This window comes from Anguilla rostrata, chromosome 5, assembly GCF_018555375.3.
Source record: "Anguilla rostrata isolate EN2019 chromosome 5, ASM1855537v3, whole genome shotgun sequence".
Lineage (NCBI taxonomy): Eukaryota > Metazoa > Chordata > Actinopteri > Anguilliformes > Anguillidae > Anguilla > Anguilla rostrata.
The window spans coordinates 4710653-4733177 of NC_057937.1; the positions used below are offsets into that span (position 1 = coordinate 4710653).

The following is a 22525-nucleotide window of genomic DNA, read 5'->3' on the forward strand; positions in this document are numbered from 1 at the left end:
CAGATGGCGTTTGGAGAGGGAAATGGGCAAAAACTGTTTTCCTTTCGTCTCAAGCCGTTGAGAGTGGGGAACGCCGTCAGCAACTTGCGATTTTAACAGCCACACCTGCGGCTGTCATTGAGTCTTTCATGTACCCGCTAAAAATAAACGGACCAAGGAGGGATACCTGAGGGACGCCCTCTCCAGTTCCAAAATTTTAAAATCACATTTATTGATCTCCGTTCTGCAGATCATGTCAAAACCTAGCAGCTTCCAGAGATGGGATGCACTTCATTATTCATTGTGCATTTTGTACATGCTGTACTGAACTCAGCCATTAAAATTACTGAGAGCCAACGAGAGGCTTCCCCTTTCCTTAACTGCAGTTTTTATGCCTTTGTTTAAACTGTTGAAACTGTAGATTTAATGGCAAAAATGCATTTAATATGGCAAAGGTACATTTTAGGAGATCCAATTACCACAGTCCAACTATATTCAAGTTAGTTCAGGCATTGTGCATGTTGAAACATGGTTGTTTAGTGGACATCGTATTGTGCTGTATTTCTGTAGTGACCTGCTTTTATTTTATGACGTGGACTCCATCACATTATTGTCCTTATATTGTCTTTTTTATTCCTTATCAGACTCTCCACTCTGTTATCCAGTAATAAGGCTGAAGATAAAAGTTCCTCAGAGCTTCAGGTGACAGGTAAGATTGGGGAGGGAGGGGGGTGGGGAGGGGCACTGTGGCTTGTCTGTTCTGTGTCTCCATGTTCTGAAGAGCTGACAGCTCTCATCTGCAGTTCTGAGTAAAACTAGGGAGACAGCACAGGATGATTACTAAAGATGAAAGGCTGGACAGGAGAGAACGACTATATCCCTCAGTCAGCTTCCATATTTTATACGCTCGTCTTTTTTTTTTTTTTTCCCGAATGCAAAGAAAGAAAGATCAACGGAGTTCACACAGTGGGGTGGATACTTCCATTGTGAAGGATTTGGGCATGAATGATTAATGTCATTGTTCAGCAGTGGAGATGAAATGAATGCAAGAGGCAGGTGTGTCTGTGCGAGAGAGAGAGATACAGAGAGAGAGAGAGAGAGAGGCAGACTGTGAGAGGGAGAGAGAAGGAATGTGGGTGTGCGTATACAGACTCGATGAATATTAATGCAGTGGCGCTCGCTCTCCCTGGTCACAGGATGTCGGAAAATATATTTACATATTCCGCGATCGCCTCGAAGAATGTTAAGCGTTGATGATGAAAATTTTTTGTTCAAAGTTATACTTCTGACTCATTTCCAAAGTCACCTTTTTGAAATGTCTTGAGTTGTGACTCATTGAAGGTGGAAAAAAACAACCCTCCTTCCCTGTAATACATAAATCATTAAATATTATTTGCCTGCCTGTGCTGGATTTTATGTTTTAAGCGTATGGCTGCCGACAAATATGTCTTCAGTTGGAGGATACAATGTTTGGGTCACAACACAAGCCCTGTCCCCGTATATTACCCCCCCCCCCCCCCCTTCCCAAAAACCCAAAACCTCAACCGCAATGTACCATGTGGAGAAAGGTAGCTCACGAACCACAAACAGGTAATCATGGTGCACAGCTAACTGTTCCAGTCTGATGAGGAATAAACCGGAGTCGTGCGACCTGCAATATTTCACCCCTGGCATTTCCGCGCTTGGGCTGCCTGGCTAATACCTCAGGCTGTTACACCCAGCCGGCCAGCTTGGTTCCTCCTAAGATTGCTCCCCTTTCGGGAGATTTTTTTTCTTGCCACCATTTGAGTGATTTTTCTTCCCTCTTGAGTGAGTGATTTGCTGGCTTTTTTTGGGGGGGGGGGGGGGTTGAGGGCCTGGTTTTTTTTTACGCACTTTTCCTTATATAAAGTTATGGTAATAATTATGACATCAACATTGGGTAAATGACAGTGTTGTCAGAAATGAAAGAAAGACAGCACATACTGTATGAAAGTTTTCCCAGAGAAAAAAAACAAAACGTTCAGCCTGAACCGGTCAGGAATATGAATCGCCTCTGTTCACGGATGTGTGGAATTTAAGACTACACTGTGGGGTCGACCAAATCTGACCTGGCTCCTCTGGGCTCGTTTTGCTGGACTGTGCACCTTTCTGGGTTCGACCCAGTTCACAGTCTCAAATTCTTACCCCTAACCAACCCCAAAATAAGGAGGATGGGCAGCAGGGGGTTCTCCTGTGAACCCTGAATTTAGGCTGCGCTCTTGATTTAGCCTAGTACTTGTTCGTTCGTCGCTGTTCTGGGGTCTGTAGTGGATTGTCTCCGTTCCGTTTTTGTGTGAAGATCCCCCTAAAAAAAAGCACCAAGATGCCAGTTGACCTCTGAAATTCGAGTGAACACTTCACCCCAGAAACAAAGGCCGTTCTGCAGAAAGGAACAAGCATCCAGTGCTCCATGTCCACGCTAACGTTCCTTCTCCTGCGTTGAAAAATTTAGGGGCACTTTAATGCATCCCAATTAGTAGATGTGCTCCAAAATTATTTTTTTTCCAGTTAGCTCACGTCAATTTTCAGGAGAAATTGCTTTTGAAAGGGGTGCACTGAAGAACACTGGCAACTCAAACACGGATTGTAATTCAAAGCACAAACACATTTCTGAACAAAAAAGAAAAAAAAAACATGAAAGATTTATGGTTTCCTAAGTTTCAACCATTTTGTAACTTCCTATAAATAAAAAATGGATACAGCGTTGATTCTGGGTAGGAGAAGATTGAAGAGGTTATTTTTTATTATTCATCTGGAGTGAAGTATTTATGAGGTTATACTTGTGACCAGTTTATGCTGGGCCCTACTGTGCTTGCTGGATGGGGTCATTGGCTAAAGAATCTCAGACGGATCCACTGATGGGCTCCAGTATTGCAGACAGCAATTAGCATTAAAGGAGAGACAGACATGTCTGTATTTTGCTTGCGTCTCCTAAAACATTTTTGGTCATTAATTTTTTTATTACTTTCTAAAAAGTATGAGTCACATGCTTTTAATTGACAATCATTGGTTTAACCTTGATGGAACCGTGACCAGTGGGGTTATGTGTTTCTGCCAAGATTTCTGTTACCCCCCCCCCCCACTGGTTACACACACGGGGGTGTGGGGGTGTGGGAGTGTGGGGGGGGTACATCCTGTGCAGCTGCTACTGTTCAGAATGGTTTTGCCATGAATCAGAGACCTCAGACCGGACCTGTCGGGTAAAATCGGGGTGCCACAATCCCACAAAAGCAGAGGAATTTCGCTTAATTGTCATTGTTAACGTTTCTCCGGTGTAAGCCGGTTTAAAAAACTCCCCATTTCCGTCTCAAATACGGCAAACCACCACTGTCCCTTCTAGTGAGTCACTGCCACTGGGGCCAGTAAAAATGCGTGTGCTTGCTGGATGTGGAGCCAGTAGGATTGTGGGTAGAGCTCCTATTCTGAGAGGCATTACTGCGGTCACATTGCTGTCCTTATTTCATTTTACACCCTTTTTTCTCTCTCCGTTTCGGGACAGACAGTCGCGCCTGTCGACCCAAATGCCTGCCCCCTCCACTCACCCTTGCAGCCCCCTTTTTTGGATTTTAAGTGCCGGTTGGATTATTATTATTATTTTTATTTTTATATACCAAAACATATTTATACAGTACAGTGCTTGGTTGTGAAATCACGCCGTATGTGGTGATGGTGATCTAAACCAGTCTGCATTGGAACAGAGCATTTTCAGAGGGTTCATCATGCAGTTGTTTGGCATGTTGATGTGGTGCAGGCTGCCAAGTCTGTGCTACCCAATGTCGCGCTGAACCATTTCTTTTGAAACTCCAGTCCCAGGAACTTAAATGAAGCAAAGAAAAGAGCAAAAAAAACATGCTAAAGAGAGCTTTTAATTTAACACTGCTGCCAAGACCATCAAACAGAACATTAGGGCAAGTACAAAAGAGTCTTATTTCCATGTACAGATTAATATCCAGTCCACTGGGGATAATGATTTGTTGATCTAAGAACTGTTTCAGCTGTAGACCACAGCAACAGTCACCCAGGAAGGTTTTATCACTGCAGTCAAAGACCAACAGGCAGAAACTGAAATACTATCACATGCGTGCATTTTTATCTTCTGAATTTCTTCTGATAAGAAAGCAAAAAAGACAACTGCAATTTTTTAGTTTGAGGTGGAGGCCCCCAGAACATTAATTTAATAAATAATCAAATCCCATTTAATAATCAATAAAGATAATCAAATCCCATTTTAATATCTATCTAGCTAATCTGCTCACCGCTATAATGATCCAGACAAGTGTAACCCATTGATGATTTTTAGATTTATGATTTTCGTGTAATAATAATTCATATTTAAATTCAGTTTACAATTCAGGTGTTAATGTGTTACTGCTGTTCTCGTATTCTGTGATGCTGGTTTTCCAAGTGCTTCCTCAAAATCGAAAACATTGACTCCTGTGTGAAGAAGGCACGGCACAGCTGGTAAACCCAAGAGAAGCTGTACAAATATTTTGTCAAGTGATGATTTCTTTCTTATTTTTTTCTTCTTCACAAACCGTAGCGCAGTTCCAGAGCGGAGAACCGCACCTGACAGGAGAGATCTCGTATCAGTGGGATGAGAGCGCACTGACATCGGTGCGCTGAACTGAGCCGCTCTCATCTTTTAGTCACAAAGGAAAATAAAGTTGGCAAAATGTAAAAAAAAAAAAAAAAATCCTGCTCGTTCTATACATAAATAAATCCTGCATCTCGCTGCTGAGCTCGATCCGAATGGAAGCCAAAGTGCAGAAAGCGGGAATAGTCCAGGGCAATACAGGTGCATTGTGGGTACAGTGCAGAAAGCGGGAATAGTCCCGGGCAATACAGGTGCATTGTGGGTACAGTTAACCCCAGCTAACCAGAGCAGTTTTTTAAAAACATTTCTTGAAATGTCTTTAACCTACACAATACAGAATCAGGTGAGCTAACTCACGGGCTTTGCAAAATATACTGCAAGCAGCAACATCTAGTGTTGAAAATTGCATACCTTCACAGATAGATAGCTAGATAGATACAGTAGATAGATAGATGGATGGATAGATAGATAGATAGATGCAATAGATAGATAGATAGATGTAAGTAAGCTGTAGGGCCTGGAGAATGTCAGATGAGTTATCCTGCTCTGCCCGAGCACGTGCAATGCTAAATTACTACATGGTTTAGGAACATCCGAACCCTTGAGTGGATCTGATGCCAGGGCTTTTTATTCTTGTCTGATCTCATCCTGGGATGTAAGGGTTGGAGAGAGAGAGAGAGAGACTGTCCTTGGGCCTTCTTGAGTTCCACAGTGCGAGGAGAATCTCAAGTAATTGGCGTCCGAATTAAAGAAACGGGAGAGGAGTGGGGGGGGGGGGGGGGAACGGGCCGATAAATTATTTCACTCCTACGCAGAAGTACAGTGTTCAAAGGGAAGGAGGTTCTTTGTAGCTTTGCGTGTGTTCTTGATTTGCCATGAAGGCTCTGGGACTGTCTATTCTTAGACGTTCGGAGGTGAGGATGGAGCCAGTTTTGCTTGTGCCTTTCGCTCAGAGATCAACTCCGGCCATTTTGTGGCTATTTGCTACTTATGTTGTTCACACTCTACCTGTCAGTGTTTGGACTATTAAGACAGGACCCAGAGTGCTGCTGTAGAAGTTTCCTGCTTGAATCATTGTCATACACTGTAAATAATTTCAGTTAATTTTTGCAGTAAAAGTCTGTAAAATAGTGAAGGTATGAAATTGTAAACAGCTGAAATGTAAATTTTTACAATATTTATATGAGAAATTAAGGGATATAATGGCACCCAAGATGGCGCTGAGTGTGAGTGTGAAGTGACTGACGGTCCCTCCTGCAGAATTTTCCCTGCAGTATGTTACTCTACTTACTGGCTTTTATGACCACTTGCACCTACAGACTGTACTGGGCACATGTTATGACCACATGCACTTACAGACTGTACTGACCTCACGTTTTGACCATACACCCTGTTCAGTGACTTAATTTTTGCTGTTTTTTTTAGCAATGCGGCATGGTTGGCTGGCTGTAGCAATTTCCTCATTCCGCTTCAACCAGGAAAGTGTAAACAGAAAAGATAAATTTAAAAAAGTATGAAGCAGCCTTAAGGTTGACGTAAGGATGATGTAGGTGCTCTGTTGCACTTCGTCTGTGGGAGGTAGCCGCAATAGAGCGTGGAGGTAGTCTGCCCATTGGGAAGTTCTGGGGAAGATGTTGCAGCTACATCGCTTGCCAAGGAATCAGATCTGTGTCAAAATTATCAAGTAAAACATTTCTGATTGGGAGCAAAAAAAAAAAACATATTACTAAGAAAATTGTTGATTTCAGGAATTAAACTTAAGATTTTAGACTTTAGAACAAAAAGGAGGGGGGGAAAGTATTTTTTCTATACCTGTGCAAACTATCTGTTTTGTTTGATAGTTTATATGATGTTTTGTTTCATACTTCTGACAAAAATCTGTTGGAGGAGATGTGTGGGTAGTCTCGAGGGAGAGCCGGCACACTGAGACAGACAGTTATATTAACCAATAGGGAGCCGCCGCTGGCTCCGCGTGGCAGGCGAGGCCCCTCCCTTTTGCCCCGGAAAGTTCGTCCCGACTATCCACTATACTTCCTGTCAACTCCGTGTGTGACCATGGCTAAGCCGAAATAATGCGTGTCGTCTGATTAAGTCTACACTATAACGGGTAAACTAATATTTTACGCAAATTAGAAATTTTAAACATGCAATTAGAGATTATACCACACTGTCTTCTCCTGTCAAGATACAGTAATGGGTCAGATTAAAGGCGGAACACTGTCTAGCGGCTGCAGTTGTTGCGCCGTTTGGCTAGTTAGCTAGCTTGCAAGTGTTAGCTAATGAATATGTGTTTTTTGGTGGTTTTATATATTTTGGTTATATTGGTTCTGCTTGTGGTGAGTCGAGGAAAGACTCATGTGGAGACCAATCTACATTGTTAATTTTGATAGCTAACAAAGTATTCCCACATCCCTTAAATACGTTCCCACCGGTGCACAAATAAGCAATTGGATGCATTTGTTGACAAAGGTATGGGATGGCAAGGGGCGGCACTAGCAGTAGCACTCCCCTGGCTAGCTAGTTTACTAGCAAATGTTAGCTCGTATTTGAGCGTTTTCGCCTGCAAATTAAACTATTAGATATTAACGTCGCGTCGCTCATAAACCACTGCTTTATCATGTGAACTATCAAGACAACAATTTCCATTGCTCATGAAAAAATGCCAGAAACGTTGGATAGGATTTAAATAAATAAATAGATTTTAGAAACCATAGACATATATACATGGCGTAGCGTCATTGTAACCTTGTTTTCTTTCTTGACCAGTTTGAAAATGTCAGAGTTTTTTATGGAGTGTGAGGAGGAGGAGCTAGAACCATGGCAAAGGAGCATCCCAGAAATTAATCTGGTGGATGATGATGCCGACGATGATGAACCCGTTTTTGTTGGAGAGATCCGTAACTCTGAAGTGACTCCAAACACCAGACCAAGTATGAGTTTGTCCCGCATTCCACCCTGTGGCTTCTACACGGTGCTCATTTGTGTTATTAGCTCGATAAACTGATACTTTAAGGCTCATGTACACCACACGAGTAGCGGCTTCTGTACGAAGCATCTGCAAGCTTCTGCAAAGTAATGGCAGTGATGAGATGCTGTACACCAGAAGCCAATGCGCGTGGATCGTGAGCGAACCGAATGCGGACATGCTGCAGCACAGCTTTGCAATAAGCGTCTGTTTTATAGTTCCGTTTTGCTTCGCGATACAGCGTATGTTTAGACACACAAATTTGCTATAAGCTGCTGCCCGTGGTTATATCAATACAGGCGCGTGCCATTTTACCACCTGTAATGGTGGAGAACAGAAGGTATTTCAGCAAGGAGCTACAGTGCTGAAGATCTAGCCATTTTTGTTTTGTCTTGCAAGAAAATTAAAACTTTTGGTGAAGGGTCACCATAGTCTGTGAGATGGAAATATTGGAATATTTCTAATAGTTATTCGTTCTCAGTGTTTGCAACAAGGGCTTTTGGACAACAGCATAATGTGCCCAGCATTAAAACCGCAGATTGTGACTGCTGATGAAATTTTAGAGTTTGCGATTGTGAATTAAGTTTTTTTTGCACCGGTTTGCGATTTTGCTGGGACAGTTTATTCCATGAGGGTAATCCTCATGGTGATTCGACTGCTTTTACAAAGTCAGATTCTCATCATTTAAATTGATGTTGTGAATAAAGTTAACCGTGCAATGAGAGACATTTCCAGTGAGTAATGCTTATGAAAAGATGCGTTCTGCCTCAGCTGTTTCAAGTTGATGAGCTTTGTCAGTAGTCTCCCGACCACCAAATTATGAATGAAATCTTTGTTGTGCCACTGAGTTCTCAGAGATGACCTTTTCAACACTGGAATACACAATGGAAATACATTACAGACATTGTGAAGGGGATTGATAATTCTCCAAGAATATGAGAATTAAGGTAGGAATACCTGGGAGAGGGATGAGAGAGGCTGCTTTGAAAATAACTCACTGTGCTGGTGAATTAAATGTGAGAGAAATGGAGAGGTCAAAGAGCAATAATATCCACAAAATTGTTATGTATGGACATTTTTTGCATTGAATTCAGGTATTTTTGTATATCTTGTAATTTTGTGGTAAAATAGGGGGGCCTAGATATAGGCTAATTATCATTGACATGGTGCTGCTTATTTCTGTATACACAACTTATGTCTTAGGCATGACTGAAGCCAATGTAGCCTTCTGGAGAAAGTGCTAGAGACGTGAAGCAAATGGAACTATTGTAGACGCAAGGGACATGGTGTGCTGCTTCTGCGTGTCACTTGTGTGCCATGGCCGCTACACGTGGTGTATATGAGCCTGTAGTGCTTGTGCTGTTTTGAGGAATGCCTCAGTCATGAGATATTGCTGCACAGAAAGGTTCCAATTTCATGAGTTTGCTTTGCTTTGCTTGTTTGAAGATTGTATCTGCTGACTTTTAGAATTGGTATATTCAGTTAATTTGGAAGGTTTGCTATCATGTGCCCAGGTCCCGCTCCTGTCGTAAAAGCTGTCAACCAGCAGGCTGGGGGCGGGGCCGGGGCCGCCGCACCGACGTCCCCCCAAAGGCCCCCACAGGCCACGGCCGGCGCCCAGCCCGCCTCCTGCACCTCCTCTGGGCCCATAGTGCCCCAGCCCGCCTCCTGCACCTCCTCTGGGCCCATAGTGCCCCAGCCCGCCTCCTGCACCTCCTCTGGGCCCATAGTGCCCCAGCCCGCCTCCTGCACCTCCTCTGGGCCCATAGTGCCCCAGCCCGCCTCCTGCACCTCTCTGGGCCCATAGTGCCCCAGCCCGCCTCCTGCACCTCCTCTGGGCCCATAGTGCCCCAGCCCGCCTCCTGCACCTCCTCTGGGCCCATAGTGCCCCAGCCTGCCTCCTGCACCTCCTCTGGGCCCGTATTGCCCCAGCCTGCCTCCTGCACCTCCTCAGGGCCCGTAGTGCCCCAGCCCGCCTCCTGCACCTCCTCTGGGCCCATAGTGCCCCAGCCCACCTCCTGCACCTCCTTCGGGCCCGTAGTGCCCCAGCCCGCCTCCTGCACCTCCTCCGGGCCCATAGTGCCCCAGCCCGCCTCCTGCACCTCCTCCGGGCCCATATTGCCCCAGCCCGCCTCCTGCACCTCCTCCGGGCCCAGAGTGCCCCAGCCCGCCTCCTGCACCTCCTCCGGGCCCAGAGTGCCCCAGCCCGCCTCCTGCACCTCCTCCGGGCCCAGAGTGCCCCAGCCCGCCTCCTGCACCTCCTCCGGGCCCAGAGTGCCCCAGCCCGCCTCCTGCACCTCCTCCGGGCCCAGAGTGCCCCAGCTCGCCGTCAGGGCGACAGCGCCGTCCATCACCAAGTCTTTACTCATTACTGTGGCGTCTCGGCCTGGGTCCCTTCCCACCGTCACACGGCCCGTGTCCCACGCCCTATCCGCACAGTCTCCCCGGGCCATAATTATCAACAACCAGGTAGCGTCCCTGCGTTCACTTTGCTCTGCAGCTTTACTTCCTGCAGTTTGTTCATATGTTCTTAGTTTGCATGACTGTTGCTGTTAACACACCGGTCTGATGTAATCAAAATATATTTTCCATTTTTTTGTGTTTCAAGTCGAAGACTGAAGTTGATCAGAAGCAGAGCAAATACACATTTATTCTTTGTTTGAGTGCTATCATTTGAGAATATTTTCCTTGTCGTTCAGGGCTACATAGTGACATCTCCCCAAATAGCCAACAACTCTACGTTCATTGCTTCTCTTGGAAATCAGTATCCACCTGGAACATCTTTCACCGTTCTTCCAGGTACATGTTCAAGGATTTACCATTTAATTTGTATATACTGAAAGTAACAAATGCGCTGTGTGTAATTGACTGCATCTCTAAGTACACCGTATCACCAAAAGTATTTAGACACCCCTTGGTCTGGGGATATTTTTAATGGTTTGGGCTGAGCCCATTAGTTCTATCCAAAACTCGACATATATTTTGTGATGCCATATGTTGATTAATGCCAGCTTTGGTCCAGCCCTTGGCTTGCTCAAATAAATGTCTTGTTGTCTAAGCTACTTTGTTTGCAAAGGAAAATTCAGCTATTTGACCATGCCAGTGTCATGTGTAATGATTCTGAGTTCCTTCTTTTCATCCTTGCAGCTGGGCAGCAGTTGCTGCCGCAGGTGACTCCTGCGAAGGCTGTACCGGGGGTGGTCCGCAGGCCCCAGGTGCAGCTGATACAGAACAGCATTGTCACCCTGGCCAACGTGCAGAGCCCTCCGCAGCCAAAGCAGCCGGCTGCGCAGTTCAGCCCTACCAAACTGCAGCCTCTACAAATGAACGCAGCCACACTTCAGCCCATACAAGTTAGTACCTTTTTTTAACTGATTTTGGTTCTTTCTTATAAAGTAGACAAAAAAAGATATGGGGGACAATTAATATACTGGGGGTGACGTAGCTAAGGAGGTAAGAGCGGTTGTCTGGCAGTCGGAGGGTTGCTGGTTCGATCCCCCGACCTCATTCCCCGTTGGTGTGTGAGTGTGTGTGTGAATGGGTGAATGAGAGGCATCAGCTTACCTCCTGACCTATGTCGCCCGTTGGAAACGTACAACCGCTGCATTACATTCACAAACGGAGACTGGCTGCGCCTGGTGAGTGGGGCTCAGGCAGAGGACTCGAATAATCCTCCTCTCAAAAACATTCACTCAAAACAACAAAATCTTTGAATTGCAGCTTAAACAGGACGTTGATATTTATGCAACTTTATTGGGACTTTATTCTATTTTGGTTAGGACACCCTGCTTTTTTAAAATTTATTTATTTTTTAATAAAGTTGTTTTTTTTTTTTCTTTCCAGTTGCAGGGTATTATGGGAAAAGGACCGCAGACTGAAGCGCTGAGCAGCCTGGCGAGCGCGAGCGAGGAGCTGAAGAGGATCGTGTTGGAAAGCGCGCGTCGGCACGGGGCGCCGCTCATACCCTGGGTGGGGACTTTCGGCCGAGGAAGCTGCCAGCTCGAGAGCTTCTTCGACCAGATCAACCGCAGACCCGAGTTCGCCGACCATCCGCTGCGGGACCCCTACAGGACGACGGCCTACTGGAGGAACCGGCTGGCGGACGCGCTCGCGCAGTGCGCGGAGGCGCGGGCCCTGTCCGGCCTGTCTGACGGGGCGTGGGGCGAGTTCCTGCAGCCGCTCAGGACGTCCGGCGCGTGGGCGTCCGACGTCGGCGACTACGTCCTGCCTGGGTTGGCTCACCTGTTCAGAGTGCACGTGCTCGTTTACCAGACGTTCTACAACCCGCAGCAGCCCACCCCCATCGTGGTCGTCCCCGCCACGGTCTTCGGGGCCGAGCCCTTCGGCCGCAACCCGGTCATTCTCGGCTGGAACTCCAGCCGCTACGAGAATTTCGTTTGCACCTCCGACGAGTCCTTGCGGAGGACGGCGGAGCTGGTGGAGGAGTGGAGGAGCGGCGCCTACGCCGTGTCCGTTCACGATGTCCCCTCTCTGCATAGGCAGTGGGAGCAGGCCGAGGATGAGAGGAGGCAGAGCGCTTGCAAGGAGGAGGACCCGGAAAAAATAGAACGTAACGCGGTGGACTCTGATTGGCCCGTTCCGCGCCTGAGGTGCAGGGGATGCAGTAGAGCATTTAAACGTATCATCCCTCACCTTGAAAGTAAAGGCGGTTCGGCGTGCAGGCAGCATTATTCTGAACAGGAAATTAGCCGCCGCAAAGCCGCCATAAGCCATCACAAAGCGGCCTTGGCCAGGGCAAGACACATACGGTACATGGAAAAAAACACAGATGAGGTAAGAGATGGGTACAGGTGCAGGGTGTGCAATAGAACGTTTAGGCGTATCATTTCTCATCTTCACAGCAAAGGTGGTTCGGCATGCAGACAGCATTATTCTGAACAGGAGCTAAGCCATCACAAAGCGGCCATGGCAAAGGCGAGGAAAAGGCGGTACATGGAGAGAAACATAGATAAAGTGAGAGACGGCAACAGAGTCAGTGTTTCAAAGAGGAGAAAACTCGAACCGGACAAAGTGAGAGAGCAGAACAGAGCTGCCTCTTCCAAGAGAAGAAAACTCCAACCAGACAGAGTGAGAGAGCAGAACAGAGCTGCTTCTTCCAAGAGAAAACAACTCCAACCAGAAAAAGTAAGAGAGCAAAACAGAGCTTCTTATTATAAGAGAAAACAACTCCAACCAGAAAAAGTGAGAGCACAAAACAGAGCTTCTTATTACAAGAGAAAACAACTCCAACCAGAAAAAGTGAGAGCACAAAACAAAGTGTCCCGTTACAGGTACAGACTTAATCATCCAGACAGGATATCTCACCAGAGGAAAATGTACTATATCACACAGAAGAGGAGGCAGAACATTTGCAAGGAGGAGGACCCGGCAGGGATAGAACACAACACGGTGGACTCTGATTTGCTCATTCCAGACCTAGGATGCAGGGGACGCACCGATATCACTTTTTCACTCCCGATTCCGATCCCAGTCCATGAACTTTGAGTATCGACCGATACGATACTAGTGTTTTTTTTTTTTTTTTTTCTCCTTTTATTTCTCCTGTATACAAACACTGGTTCATTCTTGCTTCTAAACGGGTAACACCCAAGTATGGAAAAGTTCAACGCCCCATTTCCTAACTTTGTAAATGGTTAGAAATAAAAGTGATAAGAGCATGACTGAATTGTATGCAGTAGAACTCTTTATTTTTTTCGGCCTTCAACAGTTAAAGTGCAACAGCATCTTAGTAAAAACAAGACATAAAACAAGACATGAATGGCAAATAAATATGAATTCAATATTTTTAAAAAGTGCATCAGAACAACTGAAGTACAATTATTCAGTATTCAAGTATTCAAAATTTTTCAGGTGCAAAGGTGAACTGTAACTGTAACCTGTAAAGGGCTAAGCTGTAAGCGCTTACTTAACAGCAGTGGCAGGTTCTTTTTGAGGTAGATGAGCGTGTCCGCTCTCTGGGCCGTCAGTCCGTTCCTCCTCCTCTCGTCCTCGGTGTTGGAGGCTGTGCTGAAACAGCCTCTCGCTCTCCACGCTGGTGCCGGGGGGCAGAGAGGAACTCGAATGCAGTTAGCAGCCAGGGTGGGAGAGCGGAGAGGAACTCGGATGCAGTTAGCAGCCAGGGTGGGAGAGCGGAGAGGAACTCGGATGCAGTTAGCAGCCAGGGTGGGAGAGCGGAGAGGAACTCGGGTGCAGTTAGCAGCCAGGTGGAGAGCGGAGAGGAACTCGGGTGCAGTTAGCAGCCAGGGTGGGAGAGCGGAGAGGAACTCGGATGCAGTTAGCAGCCAGGGTGGGAGAGCGGAGAGGAACTCGGATGCAGTTAGCAGCCAGGGTGGGGAAGCGGAGAGGAACTCGGGTGCAGTTAGCAGCCAGGGTGGGAAAGGGAGAGGAACTCGGATGCAGTTAGCAGCCAGGGTGGGAGAGCGGAGTTTATTGATGCCCCAGTACTGGAGTGCGTTGTCGTCTGAGCGAGGAATTATTTGTTCAGTCAAAATACGTCTGTATCTGAGCTAGAGCTGCTCGATTATGGCAAAAATCATAATCACGATTGTTTTGGTCAATATTGAGATCACGATTATTTAACACGATTACTCATTGACTTTGGAACCATCAAGCATTTATTGAACTGAAGGTTGTTTTGTCTTCTTTTCTCCAAGACGAAACCAAATACAAAGCAAGTTCCTTAGATGTACCCCTGGGACATAATATTAATTTGCATCATGTGTAGATTCAATTAAATATTTACAGATAGAAAAATTTACATACGTCTGATGTTACGAAATGTGAAAAAAAATATGCATCCGTAGTCTGGTCTGCTTTTCAACTTTATGCTCGTAGAGAGACTTCAAAGTTGAATTGTTCATATATCACTAAGGGTGCTGAAGAAAAGTTGCCTGTTCACTTTTGAGTGCTGCTGGCGGAGGGCGGATGAAAGCCAGCCTGTGGATGAAAATATTGGAAAATGTTTAAATTTTGACTATTTCTTGGCAGCCCCGACGCCAGCTTGTAAGGGTGTGAATGAGCCCCAGTTAGAACCAGGACACGCATCTTTGATGTGGTTGGCGGCCCACCACACGCATTCATGAGAATCTCTATTTTTTTTTATTTTTTGAAAAACTCCATTGTCTCAGCTCTTTCAATTTGTCAACAACTCTCAGAAGGGAGGGGAAAAGGTTTTGCACACAAAGTTGTTTTTTATAAAGAAATGATAAGTTCTGCCCCATTGCAATAAATCCAGAAACACTCACTCTCTTAATAATAAGCATAATAGCTTCGTTTATAAAGTTTATTTTTTAAGCACGGGCAGTGTGTATCATTCATAGACCACATACTAGGCCTATTTAATGCAAACTCTCGACACTCCCAAAGCAAACAAATAAAAATGTTTCAAAGAGAACATTAATATAATAAAAACTAACAAACCCTCAGTGGAAAAACTTGCTGAACACCCCATACCTACAGTAATCTCTGGATTGTATTGTTATCCAGACAATAAAAACAAAAATCCAAAAAGTTTATTAAGTGCGAGTGACCATAGACTTGGCAGAACTGAAATGTCTAGCGAGGTCATAATGACCCATTTCCAGTGCACACAACTCCCCAGAATGGCTCTGAACCATACATGGCTTCCATTTTATCGCATTAAACACAGAATCAGCTTGCAGTTATTGCTGTATGCACAGGGTCAAAAATCTTAGGAGGATAAGGGGATTGGCCCTTCAGTATAGCTTAGATGTCCTACAGTGAAAGTCAGTTTCAATGTAGTTCTCTGGGATTATAAGGTGCAGACACAGGAACTTACATACACTGTGACAGCCGTTTCTGAAAAATGAGTCATAGTTACGCTTACGCAATGTCCTCCCTCCTGATTGGATGTTGGATGTCCTAATTTGACACCTGAAGTTCGCCTCCTGTTGTGATTGGACGACTGTAGGCTGTGCACTCTCCGTCCAATAAGCGTTGCAAACTCCCATCGCATTGTACAGTGCGGGCGCAAAAAATCCGAATCTGAATCAGAATTTATTGGGTTTATTGGCCAAACATGCTTTTTACACATGTAAGGAATTTGACTCCGGTTCACAGTAACTCACACTGTACTTCAACAGTGTCAACAATGATAAACAACAGCAAGAGTAGGTTTTACCTACAGTAAACAGTAGTGCTATCACGCACAGCAGTAAAGCGCGTTGTGCATGTGCATTGAATAAATATGTAATAAACATGAGGAGTGTATGAATAAATTATTGCACAATGAACATGGCTGTGTGTGTGTACGACTATTTTGATTGACAGGCTGGGATATGTACATAGGATATGTACGACTGTTTTTGATTGACAGGCGTTGTACTGGCTGGAGAGACCAGCGGCTTCGCTTCTGTAGCCACGCCCCATCTACAGGCCCCGCCCCCAATTTATCTTCGTCCTTGGAGCGCCGAGAGCAGTCGTCCCCACGGCAACCCCGTCTTTTCCAACTTGTCGTCAGATGTCAAATTAATACGCTCTCTCTCTTTGTCCTTCGTCATCAGATTCAGTCTTCGCTTCACCTCCCCTCCAAGCTCGCAGCCGGTCGTTCCTGTTTTTATTTTATTTTATTTTTTTTATCAGGGCTGAATTGGCTCCAGCTCCCCCATCATTGCTTTTTGAAACAGCGAGACACAAACCGCTGTGAGATATATTTATTTACATGAATGTCATCTGGGAGTGTGATGATGGCTTTGTTCTAGCAGTGTAGCACTGGGGCAGATTGCCAGGCTCTCCCCCCCCCAACACACACCCCCCACGCTAATATGGAAATACTCTGTCACAGCTGCAGCCAATCACAGCCGTTCTCCTTCAGGAGGGCAGCGCATCTCTCCGAAATACGGGCAGGAGGCCTGCCGCTTCTGTTCCGCGTTTCGCGTCCTGCCAGCTACTGCACCTCAGCACTGCGCAGCCGGGGCAGCTGGGGGAGCCTTTTTTTCCCAGCCTCTCCTGAATAGTGATGCGCATATTGATTATTTATTTATTTTATAAAGGGGGGATGGTGAAGGAGAAAACTACACAGGATGGTCTTCCTCGCTGATGAAGACGTCTCACAATGAGAGGGGCCGTAGACTCCTGTCATCTCTTGACAAGCTAACCCCCCTCCCCCCTCCCCCCCCTCGTCCTTAACACACACTGCTGCTCTCTCGCACCACTTGACCTTTGACCTTCTCTTTAAGGGTCAGGCTTGCTTTCCCCTCTCCCAACACCCTGCCCCCCCCACCCCCGCTTTAAGAGTCAGCAGTACTCTGCCCTTAACTGAGCAGGCTTTCACTGCGTATGCAGGGCTAAGTAACAAAGTGTTTTGTGTTTCAGCTACTCTCTGATTCACCCTCTTAAATTTCTCTTATTTCCCGTCTGTTTGTGGTTCTGTTCGCCATTGGGTCACCCACTGATTTGCCCCCTCAGCCCCCCATTGGGCATCTTTACTGGTCCTTTTCCCAGCTTTATTGCAGCCGCTGACGCTGCAGTGGAGCCCGTTCGTGCCACCTCTGTGGCTCTGTAGTTATTTGCCGTGCGGAAGCCTGGCTTTGAGAGCATTGTTCTTTTTTGAATTCCCTCTCCGTGTTTACGAAGTCTGGGAAAAGTGCAGCGTCGGCTCGACTGTCTGTCTGTCTGTCTGTCTGTCTGCGTTTTAGGCTGCTGAACAAGCTGTTAACCTGTTCAGCGCTGTCGTGTCATTAACCCGCTAGAGCCTGTTACCTGTGCCGTGCCTCATCTGTTACCTGCGTGCTGAGGTTTGGATACTGTGAGGGGAAACGTCCCCGGACAGATACCCTAATAATATACAGCATATTTCATAAAACAAAGGAACTTTCTAAAATGGGGTGGGGTAGCGTTGAATCGTCCACAAGTGTGTAAGATTGTGTAGAATAAACTGTTCTTATCAGTGTTAATTTACACGTCACATTTCATGTATCGTAGAACTCAAACGTTTCTGATTGGCTATTTTCTGATTGGCTATTTACCCATCCATCCAATGTTAAAGGGACAAACTCGCCCCGTTTATACTGAAATGAACATGTTGTTTCTTCAGCTATTTGTGGTAGTTACGCGTTTCCAAATACAGCTTTAAACTGAACAGTTCTGCAGGTGGGATTGCGCAAGAGCACAGTGATGGACGCGAATCAGAGCCTAGATCTGCTTTAATATTGCCCCCGCCTCCGTTTTGCAACTGTTTTTGACGTATAGATTGTAAACAGCGATAAGTCACACACACACAGCCGCTGCTGAATGAGGGACTGTGTGTCGCAACTGCGCAGATTCCAGAGCTCAGGTTGGGCAATGGGAGCTGCGTGTTTGCATGGCTGACCTCACAAGATTAACAGATGCAGAAACCCCATTCGCTCTCTCTGCACAACAAGCCAGTGGACATTACTGGTCCAGAGTTTCATTGTTTGACCACTGAAAATGGAGGGGTTTTTCTTTACACCGTTTAATATTTTATTAAAAGATACATATTTTTTATTATTAGAATTTGATTTGTGTATAGAGCATAGATGATTAATATAGTGTACGTTCATCTTTTTTTTGGATGACGTTGAGATTGAACATCTCCAGATAAATGTCAGAGAGCAAACGGAATACAACAGAATGTAATGGAATGTATCGGAATCGTAGAATTGTAGTCTGATGGAATGTAGTCACTGGAATGTAGTCTAATGGAAACCATGGAAACCGTGTGTGCTTGATATATTGAGGTGATGCCCGCAGTGGTGTGCTGTATTACTCTCTCTGCAGCTTACCTTCAAAAATAATACATGCACCTGAAGCACACTTTGTTACAGATGTTCAAATTAGTTCAGTTCAGATGTTCAGTTCAAGAATTAAAAGCTTTTCAGCTCAGGACTAATGCAACATGCATTTCAATCAGGGAACGCCTTGATTTAAAAAAAAGTATTTTACATTTTAATCAACCGAATTCAAGCTAGTATCACTACTGGGGTTTTCCACAGGGTGTTTGATTGCCTGCTTTTGATGATGCAAATATTTTGCATACATGTGTATACTGTGTAATGCATGCACATATGCTGTTTGCGTATATAATTCAGATTTTACTTCATTTTATCTGAAGGGAAGAAATGTCTCTGTAGTGACCCCTGCTGGGGGGGAATGGATACAAATTGAGAAACTCAAGACTCAGACTCAAGACTTCAGATCGGGATGATGTATTTTAGGAACTACAGGAAGCCTTAAATCATGGATACTGGGCAATACGTGAAATATCTCCTTTACATCTCCTTTAGATTTCAATTTGCACTGCTGAGTGTCAAGACTTTTAGATTTCTTCTGGGTTGCCAAAGGCAGAACTGTTAATTATATCCATTGTTCAAAAATCAATACATGAATGAGTGCCAGTGTGTTCTGCCATTTTTTAAATGTTATTTATTGTTTTGGTTGCCACATTTTCACACATGCAATTCCTATTCAGTACAGACTGAATCTTGTGGTAACGCACACTAACAGGCGTAAAACTAATGAGCTAATACGTCTAACTAATGGCAGCTCTTTCCATTATAAATTAAGTCACACATTACCGCAGACCGTCCCTCTGCAGAATCCTCTCCACTGCCCACCACACAGGCCCCCGGAGAGCTGCTGTATCATAAAGACTTTTTTATTCTTTTTATTAAAATTATTATTTTTATTTTTTGCTGGCTTTACTGCTCCCGCTGCTTTTGGGGAAAAAAGACCCCGAGCCCGCCTCACACACACACACACACACACACACAGACCAGGAGAAAGTGTGTGAGGGGGGGCGGATTCGAGGGGGGGGGATGTCGCCATGAGACAAGTTCATCAGCGAGGCCCCGCCCCCCGGTTACCTTTCTCATGACACGGCCGGCTCGGCGCTGGCCCCGCCCACCTGCTCACAAAGCCCATTCTTCTGGGTGAATGGAGCCCCTTTCAGCGCTGAGTTTAGCCCCGCCCCCGACCCCGGCCGGCGGCGGGCGGGCCGACAGCCCCGCTGCGGCGTCCCGGTCCCGCGCCCCCACGCTGAATGCTAAATACCCCACGCGGTGGGTGGGGTTCCTCACCAGCCGCACCCCCCCCATCCTGACAGCTAGATTTACAAGGATGCTTATATCCACCCCCGGCTGGTCAATGGCTGAGACGCACACAATGGCTCCCAAGCAGAGCCGGCCCTGGCGGAACCCCGGTGTGCGTGGAGGGGGGGGGGGTGGGGGGGGGGGTGAGCGGAGTCTGAGCTGTAAATTGAATTACAGTAGGCCCTGGGCGCAGTCGTCATGGTGACCGTGGTCTCAGGGAAAAGGCGTCCCCCCATTTCCCCCACCGCCCCCCTCGCCCCCCACCTAATGACCCCATACCCCCCACCCGGGGTCCCCAAATTGTTCAGTGAGAAATGGTTAAATTATACGGCCACAGGCGGAGTCAGAGGAGAGCGGGAGAGAGAGAGTGAGAGAGAGAGACGTCACCCCTAAATCTCCATCGGCAGCTCACCTTTAAAGAGTGTGTGTGTGTGTGTGTGTGTGTGTGTGTGCACCCTAAGCACAGACATGGCTCACAATTACAGCAATGACAGCCGTGTCTGACCGCTGCGGATTCCTAGATAGCTCATATGCCTGTGTGTGTGAACACATTTCGTATAACATATTCCTCCACATTGACCTCAGTTGTAACACTTGTTAATTATATGTTTGAATATAATAATCATGTTTGAGCGCTTGAGGTCTGTTCCAGAAAATTCCAACTTAAACCAGCCTAAGCTGCTCAGGTTTTTGAAATTTACTTTTTTTTCTCACCCCAGGTTCACCAGCTGACCAGCCTATTTAGTCAGCTAGTCCACCAGCTGACCACAAGCTTACTCTGCTAGTTTAACCAGCTGTGTCCAGCCACAGACGAGCTATGGCCAGCTAGAAGTGTCAAAAACACAGCTTAAACCATTTTAAACCAGTTTAGAATCCCTTATTTTCAGCAGGGTAGTGTAATTCTGTCAGTTTCTGTGCCGTTGATTTCCTAAACCATGGCCCATTAGCTTTGGGAGTCACTGCATTTGCTATACAAATAAACAAACCAAATAAATGTTCCTTTTATTATCACCACAATTGCTTTTAAAACTCATAAACGTACTGGATGGAAACCTAATGAGTTTTTTTAAATTTCACCTTCATCTACCCAGGAAGGTCGAGTGAGAACTCTGACCTCCTTAGCAGTGGCGGCGGAGGGGACCTTGGCTGGGAAGTGGGCAGGGAATTCAGAGGAGCACATGGCCAGATGTTAGGGGCTGATTAGCCAGCCAGATGCACAGAGTTGAGTTTCCTGGGGATTGAACTGGGGGGGTTAAGTCTCTCCTAAAAAGTGCCCTGGGAGCGTTAATGACCCGCACTGAGTCAGGACCTCGGTTTAATAACTCATCCAAACGGACAGCGCTTTATGCAGCATCGGGTGGAATTAACATTTTGATGCGGGCTGTCCAGACTCATTGCTTTTCGGATATGGTATCAGAAATGGCCGGGACAGGCCAGCCTGTTGAGCCTCGCGGACCGGGACCAGTCCTGGTCAGCCAGGTGCCCGTCGGCCGCGTGTGAGGCGTCTTCCTCCGACTCGCGTCTGTGCAAACCCGGCTGACTTGCGATTTTTTTTAAAAAGCAGCTGACTTCGCGCACTTCCGTGGAGTGCAAGCTCTTCTGCACCCACCCTAGCCAATAGCGGAGGTGCGGAAAATAATTTTTATTTAATTTTAAAAATAAAAGACACTGTACTGTCAGACCACAGAGTAAAATGCTCAGTGTTAAATCAACTTTTACAGAGTGCATGTTGTCCCTATTGGATATTTGCTCCGTTTTATGCGTGCTCTAGAGTCTAATTTTACTGCATGGGGGGGGGGGGGGTGGTAAAGAGAGTGGTGATCATGTGACGGGTCTCTTTCTGACGGACTGTGCCTTTGTCCCACACGTCAGCTCTGTTTACACAGGGTGCCGCGACACATCGCGCGATCGGGGGACAATGGGGCCGCTCCTGGTCTGTCCAGGCCGCTGTTTGTTTGGTAAAAGGTGGCTGGGGGAGATTTGCTGTGTGGGGTGGGGGGGGGTGTGTGGGGGGCGGCGGCGCTCTGGCGGACGTCCGTGGGCTTCGGATCGAGCCGGACTCAAAGCGGGTCTGAGGGGCGCAGTAGGGTGCTCTGGGGGGGTAATAGAATAAATGATGCCGGCTGCTCTTTTGGGAATTTAAAACAAGGAATTTCAGGATCGGTCTTCTGTGGCTGGGAGATTTGGGGGGTCCTGCACCTCACTGACACACTAAAGAAGAGAAAGTGGGCTTTGGGGGCCCAGGGACCCCATTAATTCTCTGTAAGGGGGTCCAAAATAAGAGGCTCAGGAAAAAAAAAATCTTTTTTTTTTTTTTTTTTGCCCATTCCCATATTAGCTATTCATTTTTATTAACTGCGCTTCCCAAGTATGTCTATAAAGCAAAGCTTTGCAACAAATCTATAACGCCATTAAGTACAGAAAAACCCTTGACCAGAATCGTCTATCTTTCATTCACAGGCAATTACAATTTGTCACAATTATTTTGGGGAAAAAAAGAATGTTTCGTTTCGATTGGCTCGTGCAGCTCTTCCCTGAGGTTTAACTGGGGACAGAGAGGAAAATGTGACGTCTCTGTGATTGTACTTGGGGACAGCTGGCAGGGAGGCCCACTGCAGTGTATCTAGAGTTGTTGATTTCATTAAAGACGGTGGCACCTGTCTTTAACAAAATGACCAATCGCACGTTTCTCCCAACGCGGCGCAAAAATAAACGTAAGCTTCATAGCTTACTCTATTTACGACCTCTCTGACGGACGACTTTTGTGCTTCCGCTCGACCTGTATGAAAAATATGACACAATCTCTCCTTGTAAAAAGGAGACGATATACTTCTGCTCTTTTATCAAAAAAGGTAGCTTCGGGTGCGTCCTTTGCTC

At 46.2% G+C, this 22525-nt stretch overlaps 1 protein-coding gene and 1 long non-coding RNA gene across 11 annotated transcripts in view; one reads left to right on the top strand and one right to left on the bottom strand.

Moving 5' to 3' along the window:
- Positions 1-13245, top strand: part of LOC135254493 (uncharacterized) — a 71888-nt gene extending 58643 nt beyond the window's left edge. The window contains exons 1-9 of one of the 10 annotated variants that reach the window (XM_064334691.1): positions 6579-6701; positions 7361-7524; positions 9074-9350; positions 9389-9466; positions 9506-9583; positions 9623-10028; positions 10259-10358; positions 10707-10912; positions 11403-13245. In XM_064334691.1, the coding sequence (XP_064190761.1) occupies positions 7368-7524; positions 9074-9350; positions 9389-9466; positions 9506-9583; positions 9623-10028; positions 10259-10358; positions 10707-10912; positions 11403-13064 (2964 nt within the window). In that variant the 5' untranslated portion in view covers positions 6579-6701; positions 7361-7367 and the 3' untranslated portion in view covers positions 13065-13245. Of the gene's footprint in view, positions 1-623; positions 689-6578; positions 6702-7042; positions 7064-7360; positions 7525-9053; positions 9351-9388; positions 9467-9505; positions 10029-10258; positions 10359-10706; positions 10913-11402 lie in introns of those variants that run through there. The other 9 variants (XM_064334687.1, XM_064334686.1, XM_064334693.1 and 6 more) reach the window with 9 other exon arrangements.
- On the bottom strand, positions 9353-9724 carry LOC135254498 (uncharacterized). The gene is made up of 3 exons (XR_010329910.1): positions 9623-9724; positions 9467-9583; positions 9353-9427 (listed from the first exon to the last, which is right to left on the bottom strand). It is a non-coding gene; the product is annotated as an uncharacterized LOC135254498 (long non-coding RNA).
- Positions 13246-22525: the final 9280 nt, after the last annotated feature.